Source organism: Mobula hypostoma, chromosome 4 (assembly GCF_963921235.1).
Source record: "Mobula hypostoma chromosome 4, sMobHyp1.1, whole genome shotgun sequence".
In the NCBI taxonomy this organism is placed as follows: domain Eukaryota; kingdom Metazoa; phylum Chordata; class Chondrichthyes; order Myliobatiformes; family Myliobatidae; genus Mobula; species Mobula hypostoma.
In genome coordinates, this window is record NC_086100.1 from 468205 (window position 1) to 478320 (window position 10116).

General features: G+C 50.9%; 1 protein-coding gene across 1 annotated transcript in view; it reads right to left on the reverse strand.

Moving 5' to 3' along the window:
* Positions 1-9498, reverse strand: part of lrrc34 (leucine rich repeat containing 34) — a 116764-nt gene extending 107266 nt beyond the window's left edge. Inside the window, exons 1-2 of the mRNA XM_063044772.1 lie at positions 9452-9498; positions 7333-7451 (exon numbers count right to left, since the gene is read on the reverse strand). Coding sequence (XP_062900842.1) covers positions 7333-7451; positions 9452-9478 — 146 coding nt within the window. The 5' untranslated portion in view covers positions 9479-9498. The remainder of the gene's footprint in view (positions 1-7332; positions 7452-9451) is intronic.
* Positions 9499-10116: the final 618 nt, after the last annotated feature.

Consider the following 10116-nt stretch of genomic DNA (forward strand, 5'->3'; position numbering starts at 1 on the left):
TGTAAAAAAACTTACCTCTGACATTCCTCTGGTACTACTTCAAGCACCTTAAAACTATGCCCCCTCATGTTGGCTATTTCAGTTCTGCAAAAAAAGCCTCTGGCTAGCCACACATTCAATGTCTCTCATCATCTTATACACCTCTATCAGATCACCTCTCATCCTTTGTCGCTACGAGAAGAAAAGGCCAAGTTCACTCAACCTAATCTCATAAGGTATGCTCTTCAATTCAGGCAACAGCATTGTAAATCTCCTCTGCATTCTCTCTACGGTATCTACATCCTTCCTGTAGTGAGGTGACCAAAACTGAACACAGTACTCCAAGTGGGGTCCAACTAAGGTCTTATATAGCTTTAACGTTACCTGATGGCTCTTATATAAAGAGTAAAAGGGAGGTGAGAATTGATACTGGACCACTGGAAAATGATGCTGGTGAGGTAGAAATGAGGGACAAAGAAATGGCAGATGAACTTACTGTATACTTTGCCTCAGTCCTCACTGTGGAAGACACTGGCAGTGTGCCAGAGGTCCGTGAGTATCAGGGAGCAGAGTGAGTCCCACTGCGATTACAAAGGAAAAAGTGCTTGGCAAACTGAAAGGTCTTAAGGTGGATAACTCACCTAGACCAGATGGACTGCATCCTAGAGTCCTGAGAGAGGTTGCTGAAGAGATAACGAATGCATTGGTCATGAACTTTCAAGAAGTACTTGATTCTGGCATGGTTCCGAAGGACTGGAAAATTGCAAATATCACTCCACTCCTTAAGAAGGGAGGAAATTATAGGCTAGTTGGCCTAACCTCAGTGGTTGGGAAAGTGTTGGTGTCTATTATTATGGATGAGGTTTCGACAGCACTTGGAGACTAATGATAAAATAAATCAATGTCTGCATAGTTTCTGTGAAGGGAAATCTTGTCTGACAAATCTGTTCCTTGAGGCAATAACAAGCAGGGTGTACAATCAATAGGCAGTGGATGTCATTTACTTGCATTTTCAGAAGGCATTTGATAAGGTGCCACACCTGAGGCTGCTTAAATAGATAACAACAAGTACTTGGTCACACAGGACAAAGTCAGTATGGTTTCTTTAAGGGAAAATCTTGCCAAACAAACCTGTTGGAATTCTTTGAGAAGATTACATATAGGATAGATAAAAGGAATACAGTAGATGTTGTATATGTGGACTTTCAGAAGTCCTTTGACAAGGTGCCATACATGAGGCTGCTTACCAAGTTAAGAGCCCATGGTATTACAGGAAAGTTACTGACATGATTAGAGCATTGGTTGATTGGTTGGAGGCAGCGAGGAGGAATAAAAGGATCTTATGCTCGTTGGCAGCCAGCGACTAGTGGTGTTCCACAGGGGTCTGTGTTGGGACAGCTTCATTTTATGCTGTATGTCAGTGATTTAGATGATGGAGTAAATGGGTTTGTTGCCAAATTTGCAGATGATAAGAAGATTGGTGGAGGGGCAGGTAGTGTTGAGGAAACAGGTAGGATGCAGAAGGGCTTAGACAGATTAGCAGAACGGGCAAAAATGTGGCAAATGAAATACAATGTTGAAAAATGTATAGTCATGCACTTTGGTAGTAGAAATAAATGTGCAGACTGTTTTCGAAATGGGGAGAAAATCCAGGAATCTGAGATGCAGAGGCACTTGGGAGTCCTTGTGCACAACACCCAGAAGGTTAACTTGCAGGCTGAGTAGGTGGTGAGGCAGGCAAATGCCATGTTAGCATTCATTTCAAGAGGTCGAGAATACAAGTGCAAGGATGTGACGCTGAGACTTTATATGGTACTGGTGAGGCCTCACCTTGAGTACTATGAACAGTTTTGGGCCCCTCATCTTAGAAAAGATGTGCTGGCATTGGAGAGGGTCCAGAGGAGGTTCACAAAGATGATTCCAAGAATGAAACGGTTAAAATAAGAGGACTGTTTGATGGCTCTGGGTCTGTACTCACTAGACTTCAGAAGGATGAGGGGGGGATCTCATTGAAACCTTTTGAATGTTGAAAGGCCCAAACAGAGTAGATGTGGAAAGTCTAGGACAGGAGGTCACAGCCTCAGGATAGAGGAGCACCCTTTCAAAGCACAGACGTGAAGAAATTTCTTTAGCCAAACGGTGGTGAATAATGTGTAGGCTATTATCTAAATGGGGAGAAAATCTGAAAATCTGAGCTGCAAAGCCACTTGGGAGTCCTTAGACATAGAAAACATACAGCCCAATACAGGCCCTTCGGCCCACAAAGCTGTGCCGAACATGTCCTTACCTTAGAACTACCTAGGCCTTACCCATAGCCTTCAATTCTTCTAAGCTCCATGTAGCCATCCAGGAGTCTCTTAAAAGACCCGATCGTTTCCGCCTCCACAACCGCCACTGGCAGCCCATTCTACACACTCACCACTCTCTGCGTAAAAAATTTACCCCTGACATCGCCTCTGTACCTGCTTCCAAGCACCTTAAAGCTATACCCTCTCATGCTAACCATTTTAGCCCTGGGGAAAAGCCTCTGATTATACACACGATCAATGTCTCTCATTATCTTGTACACCTCTATCAGGTCACCTCTCATCCTCTGTTGCTCAAAGGAGAAAAGGCCGAGTTCACTCAACCTATTCTCTTAAGGCATGCTCCCCAGTCCAGGCAACATCCTTGTAAATCTCTTCTGCACCCTTTCTATGGTTTCCACATCCTTCCTGTAGTGAGGCGACCAGAATTGAGCCCAGTACTCCAAGTGGGGTCTGACCAGGGTCCTACATAGCTGCAACATTACCTCTCAGCTCCTGAACACAATCCCACGGTTGAGGAAGACCAATACTGTACACCACAGAGTCAACCTGCGCAGCTGCTTTGAGTGTCCTATGGACTCGGACCCCAAGATCCCTCTGCTCCTCCACACTGCCAAGAGTCTTAACATTAATACTATATTCTGCCATCATATGTGACCTACCAGAATGAACCACCTCACACTTATCTGGGTTGAACTCCATCTGCCACTTCTCAGCCCAGTTTTGCATCTTATCAATGTCCCGTTGTAACCTCTGACAGCCCTCCACACTATCCACAACACCCCCAACCTTTGTCTCATCAGTAAATTTACTAACCCATCCCTCCACTTCCTCATCCAGGTCATTTATAAAAATCACAAAGAGTAGGGGTCCCAGAACAGATCCCTGAGGCACACCACTGGTCACCAGCCTCCATGCAGAATATGACACATCTACAACCACTCTTTGCCATCTGTGGGTAAGACAGTTCTGGATCCACAAAGCAAGATCCCCTTGGATCCTATGCCTCCTTACTTTCACAATAAGCCTTGCATGGGGTAGCTTATCAAATGCCTTGCTAAAATCCATATACACTATATCAATGTGCTTAGTCACATCCTCAAAAAATTCATTCAGGTTCATAAGGCATGACCTCCCTTTGACAAAGCTATGCCGACTATTCCTAATCATATTATGCCTCTTCAGATGTTCATAAATCCTGCCTCTCAGGATCTTTTCCATCAACTTACCAACCACTGAAGTAAGACTCCCTGGACTATAATTTCCTGGGCTATCTCTACTCCCTTTCTTGAATAAGGGAACAACATCTGCAACCTTCCAAACCTCCAGAACCTTCCCCATCCATTTAAATCAAGCAGCTGTGGAGGCCAAGGCTTGGGTGTATTTAAGGCAGAGCTTGATAGATTCTTAATTGGACACATCATCAAAGCTTATGGGGAGAAGACCGGGGAGTTAGGCTTAGGAGGTGAAAAAAAGGATCAGCCATGATTGAATGGCGAAGCAGACTCGATGGGCTAAATGGCCTAATTCTGCTCCCAGGTCTATGGTCTTAAAGAAAAATTACCATTGCCAAAGATGTCTAACCAATCTTATAGATTTTTTTGAGGATGTTATCAGGAAAGTTTATTGAGGCAAAGTAGTGGATCGTAAACACAAAATATTCAGCAGATGCTGGGGTCAACGCAACACGCAAAAACACTGGAGGAACTCAGCAGGTCGGGCAGCATCCATAGAAACGAACAGTCAACATTTCGGGCCGAGACCCTTTGTCAGGACTGGCCTAAAGTAGTGGATGTTGTCTACATGGACCTTACCAAAGCATTTGACATGATCCTGCATGGGAGATTGGTCACTCAGCATTCAAGATGAGGTCATAAATTGGATTTGTGGGAGAAGCCAGTGTGTAGTAGCAAATGGTTCCCTCCCCGACCGGGATCTGTGACTAGTTGAGTATCACAGGGATCAGTGGTGTGTCCATTATAGTTTGTCATCTGTATCAGTGATCTGGATGATGATGTGGTTAACTGGATCAGCAAATTTGCAGATGACATCAAGACTGGGTGAGCCATGACAGCGAGGAAGAAAGCTTGCAGCAGGATCTGGACCAGCTGGAAAAATGAGCTGAGAAATGGCAGCTGGAATTTAAAGCAGACAAGTGCAAGGTGTTGCACTTCTATAGGACCAACCAGGGTAGGTCTTATACAGTGAATGTTAGGGCACTGAGCAGTGTGGTATAACAAAGGCATCTGGGAATAGAGATTGATAATTCATTGAAAGTGGTGGCACAGGTAGATAGGATCATAAAGAATTTGACACATTGGCCTCATAAATAACAGTATTGAGTATAGGCAATGGGTTGTTATGTTGACGTTGTATGAGACATTGGTGAGGCCTAATTTGGAGTATTTCCTTGTCCCAGTTTACTAGCTATCCAGCTTCACTTTCCAGCAGTCCGATATTGAATCTTGCCTTTCTTTTACACTTTTTGTATCTTAAGAAACATTTGATATCCTCTTTAAACATTATTCGCTGCAATACAATCCCAATTCCACCTACATTTCTCTTCATTTCCCCCTCCCTGAACCACGGGGCCACAGTTTAGTTGCTCACCTTCTTACAGCCATTACTGTCATACATACAGGGAGCAAGAACCTTAGACCCGTCAGGCAACGTCATCACTCAGACCCCTTCAGAACTACCTCTTGGATGCCCCCAACTTGCCTCACTTGCAGTCACACCCTCTTGTTCCACAGGCCTAATTTGAGTTATTTTATCCAATGGATGTGACTGCCTCCTGAAGCAGTGTCCTGATAGATGATAAAACTCTGACTCAAATATCCCCCTCCCTGAAACTTTGCAGATTTTGAACCTCATATTGCAGGTCACTGAGTGAGTAACACTTCCTGCAGAATTGGTCACCAGCCCCCACATGAAATGCAAAATAGGCTTGGTAATGAAGAATAAGGATTATGGGGAGCAAGGACATGGCAGACCAATTGAATAATTACTTTGGTTCTGTCTTCACTAAGGAGGACATAAATAATCTTCCAGAAATAGTAGGGGACAGAGGGTCCAGTGAGATGGAGGAACTGAGCAAAATACATGTTAGTAGGGAAGTGGTGTTAGGTAAATTGAAGGGATTAAAGGCAGATAAATCCCCAGGGCCAGATGGTCTGCATCCCAGAGTGCTTAAGGAAGTAGCCCAAGAGATAGTGGATGCATTAGTGATAATTTTTCAAAACTCGTTAGATTCTGGACTAGTTCCTGAGGATTGGAGGGTGGCTAATGTAACCCCACTTTTTAAAAAAGGAGGGAGAGAAAAACCAGGGAATTATAGACCGGTTAGCCTAACGTCGGTGGTGGGGAAACTGCTGGAGTCAGTTATCAAAGATGTGAGAACAGCACATTTGGAAAGCGGTGAAATGATCGGACAAAGTCAGCATGGATTTGTGAAAGGAAAATCATGTCTGACGAATCTCATAGAATTTTTTGAGGATGTAACTAGTAGAGTGGATAGGGGAGAACCAGTGGATGTGGTATATTTGGATTTTCAAAAGGCTTTTGACAAGGTCCCACACAGGAGATTAGTGTGCAAACTTAAAGCACACGGTATTGGGGGTAAGGTATTGATGTGGATAGAGAATTGGTTAGCAGACAGGAAGCAAAGAGTGGGAATAAACGGGACCTTTTCAGAATGGCAGGCAGTGACTAGTGGGGTACCGCAAGGCTCAGTGCTGGGACCCCAGTTGTTTACAATATATATTAATGACTTGGATGAGGGAATTAAATGCAGCATCTCCAAGTTTGCGGATGACAGGAAGCTGGGCGGCAGTGTTAGCTGTGAGGAGGATGCTAAGAGGATGCAGGGTGACTTGGATAGGTTGGGTGAGTGGGCAAATGCATGGCAGATGCAATTTAATGTGGATAAATGTGAAGTTATCCACTTTGGTGGCAAAAATAGGAAAACAGATTATTATCTGAATGGTGGCCGATTAGGAAAAGGGGAGGTGCAACGAGACCTGGGTGTCATTATACACCAGTCATTGAAAGTGGGCATGCAGGTACAGCAGGTGGTGAAAAAGACGAATGGTATGCTGGCATTTATAGCAAGAGGATTCGAGTACAGGAGCAGGGAGGTACTACTGCAGTTGTACAAGGCCTTGGTGAGACTACACCTGGAGTATTGTGTGCAGTTTTGGTCCCCTAATCTGAGGAAAGACATCCTTGCCATAGAGGGAGTACAAAGAAGGTTCACCAGATTGATTCCTGGGATGGCAGGACTTTCATATGAAGAAAGACTGGATGAACTAGGCTTGTACTCATTGGGATTTAGAAGATTGAGGGGGGATCTGATTGAAACGTATAAAATCCTAAAGGGATTGGACAGGCTAGATGCAGGAAGATTGTTCCTGATGTTGGGGAAGTCCAGAACGAGGGGTCACAGTTTGAGGATAAGGGGGAAGCCTTTTAGGACTGAGATTAGGAAAAACTTCTTCACACAGAGAGTGGTGAATCTGTGGAATTCTCTGCCACAGGAAACAGTTGAGGCCAGTTCATTGGCTATATTTAAGAGGGAGTTAGATATGGCCCTTGTGGCTACGGGGGTCAGGGGGTATGGAGGGAAGGCAGGTACAGGGTTCTGAGTTGGATGATCAGCCATGATCATAATAAATGGCGGTGCAGGCTTGAAGGGCCGAATGGCCTACTCCCACACCTATTTTCTATGTTTCTATGTTTTGTACTTGGAAGCCCATGCTCCTTGATGGACTGTTACTGTTGTTATTGATGGATATGACTACAAGAGGGATGAGCTGTAAGTGTCAAACTTGCATGAAAAGTGGTGGTGTTGCCAGAGAGGAGGATACTCAAACTGCAGGGCAACGTTGGCGAAATGTTAGTTTGTGCAGAACAAAGGCAGATGGAATTTAATCCTGTCAAGTACTATGGAGCGTATGAAAAGAAGTTTATACAAAGAATGGGATAGCCCCAGGGTGAGTTGAGTATAGAGGGACCTTGCTTTACAAACCCAGGTATTGGGCATACTTACACGTCAGAGTGGTCTACATGTTGTAACATATTCGAGATGTATGGATTGACATCCTGTTTCATCTCTGCACAGATATTCAGGTAACAAGCCTTTAGTCCGTCAGGACTATTCATCCTCGACTGAAACACCGTAAAGGACAGTCACCTGCTTGAGTAGCCAAGGACCCAAATAATCTCCTCTAATACCCTTAGCTCCAAAGTAAGCACATCATTCACCCACCCCCACTTCTATCTTGCATCACTCTCTCCCTCCTCACCCTCTCCCCCTCCCCTTCCTTCTCCCTCCTTCCCACACCTGCTTCCCTCCACCCTCCCCTCCCATCCCCTCTCTTCCCCTTCCCTCCGTCCCCGTTTCTCCCCTCCTTCTCCTATGACTCCACCCTCCCCTCCCACCACTCCCACTCCCCTCCCCCTCTACTCTCCCTCTCTACTCCACCTCCCCTCTCTTTCTACCCTCCCTACTCCCCCTCCCCTCCTCCCTCCCTACTCCCCTCCCCTCCTACCCCTCTCCCTCCCTACTCCCTTCCCCCCCTCCCTCCCTACTCCCTTCCCCCTCTCCCTCCCTACTCCCCCTTCCCTCCCTACTTCCCCTTCCCTCCACCCCATTCCCTCCTTCCCCTCCCTCCCTCCCTCCTCCCCACTCCCCTTCCCTACTCCCCACTCCCCTTCCCTACTCCCCCTTCCATTCTCCCCTCCCCACTCCCCTTCCCTCTCCTTCCCCTCTGCCTCACGTCACTCTCCTCCTCCTCTCCCCTCCCTCCCCCCCCTAATCCCCTCCCTCTCTCCTCCCTACTCCCCCTCCCCTCTCAACTCCCCTTCCCTGCGTCCCTCCTCACTCCCACTCCCCTTACCTCCCTCCTTCGCTCTCTCCCCTCCCTCCTTCCCCACTCCCACTTCTCTCCTGCCTCCCCCCTCCTCCCCATCCCCTCCCCTTCCCCCCTCCTCCCCTCCCCCTCCCCCTCCCCCCTCCTCCCCTCCCCTCCCCCCTCCTCCCTCCTCCCCCTCCCCTCCCCTTCCCCCCTCCTCCCCTCCCCCCTCCCCTCCCCCCCCTCCTCCCCCTCCCCTCCCCCCCCTCCTCCCCCCCCTCCCCCCTCCCCCTCCCCTTCCCCCCCTCCCCCCCCCTCCTCCCCCCCCCCCCCCCCCCCCCCCCCCCCCCCCCCCCCCCCCCCCCCCCCCCTCCCCCCCCTCCCCCCCCCCCCCCCCCCCCCCCCCCCTCCTCCCTCCTCCTCCTCCTCCCTCCTCCCCTCCCCCCTCCCCCCCCCCCCTCCCCCCTCCCCTCCCCCTCCTCCCCCCCTCCCCCCTCCCCCTCCCCCCCTCCCCCCCTCCCCCCCTCCCCCCCTCCCCCCTCCCCCCTCCCCTCCCCCCCCCCCCCTCCCCCCCCCCCCCCCCCCCCCTCCCCCCCCTCCTCCCCCCTCCCCCCCTCCCCTCCTCCCCCTCCCCCTCCCCCTCCTCCTCCTCCCCCCCTCCTCTCCTCCCCCTCCCCCTCCTCCCCCCTCCCCCCCTCCCCCCTCCCCCCCCCCCCCCTCCTCCCCTCCCCCTCCCCCCTCCCCTCCCCCCTCCCCCTCCCCCCCCCCTCCCCCTCCCCCCTCCCCTCCCCCCCTCCCCTCCCCCTCCCCCTCCCCCTCCCCCCCTCCCCCTCCCCCTCCCTCTCCCCCTCCCCCCCCCCTCCCCCTCCCCCCTCCCCCTCTCCCCTCCCCCTCTCCCCTCCCCCTCCCCCTCCCCTCCCCCTCCTCCCCCCCCCCCCCCCCCCCCCTCCCCTCCCCCCCCCTCCCTCCCCCCCCTCCCCTCCCCCCCCCCCTCCCCTCCCCTCCCCCCCCCCTCCCCCCACTCCTCCCCTCCCTCCCCCCCCCCTCCCCCCCCCCCCCCCTCCCCCCCCCCCCTCCCCCCCCCCCCCCCCCCTCCCCCTCCCCTCCCCCCTCCCCCTCCCCTCATACATTCCCCCTCCCCCACTCCTCCCTCCATACCCCCTCCCCCACTCCTCCCTCCCCTCTCTCCTTCCACACTCATCCCTCCCCTTCCTCTTTCCCCACTCCCCCTTCCTTCTCCTCCCCCTCCCTTCTCCCCCTCCCTCTTCTTTCTCTTCTCCCTACTCCCTCGTCTCCCTCCTTCCCGCTCCGCACCTCCTGTAGATCCGAGTCCAGCTCCATGTTTAACCCGTTTCCATGGCGACCGGAGAGCGGAGAGCGGAGCGGGGCAGCGCGCCCCCGTGTGGCTGGTAGTCGGAGTGACAGGTTTCGGCTGCGGGTCACCAACAACGACAACTACCCACAGATCAGAGAAAGTTTGCAGATTCTCGAAATCCGAGCAACCCACACAAAATCTTGGAAGAACTCAGCAGACCAGTCGATGTTTCGGGTCGAGACCCTTCGGCAGGTCTGGAGAAAAAAAGGCTGAGGAGTAGATTGAAAAGGTAGGGGGAGGGGAGAGAGAAGCACCAGGTGAGGTGAAACCTGGAGGGGGAGGGTTGATTGGTGATAGAGTCAGAAACCCGTGGCAGAAAGGTAAAGGGGACGGGGGAGCACAAGAGAGAGGCGAGGACGGAGTGTGGGCTACTGCTGGAAGCTGGCTGTGTTTTGCTTGATGCGTGAGTGTGTTTTGGAACCTGTTGAGGGAAAGAGAGTGGGGAAGGAATGGAAATTGCTGGGAGGGGGTCGTGTGGGTCCGGTAATGGCGGACAAGATAAGAGGCGGGCTTGAGGGAAAGAAAGTGGAGAAGGAGAGGGATAGAGACTTGGGACCAGAGGTAGGCAGCTGGGGAGAGGTGGATTATTGTGAAGGGAGAAATA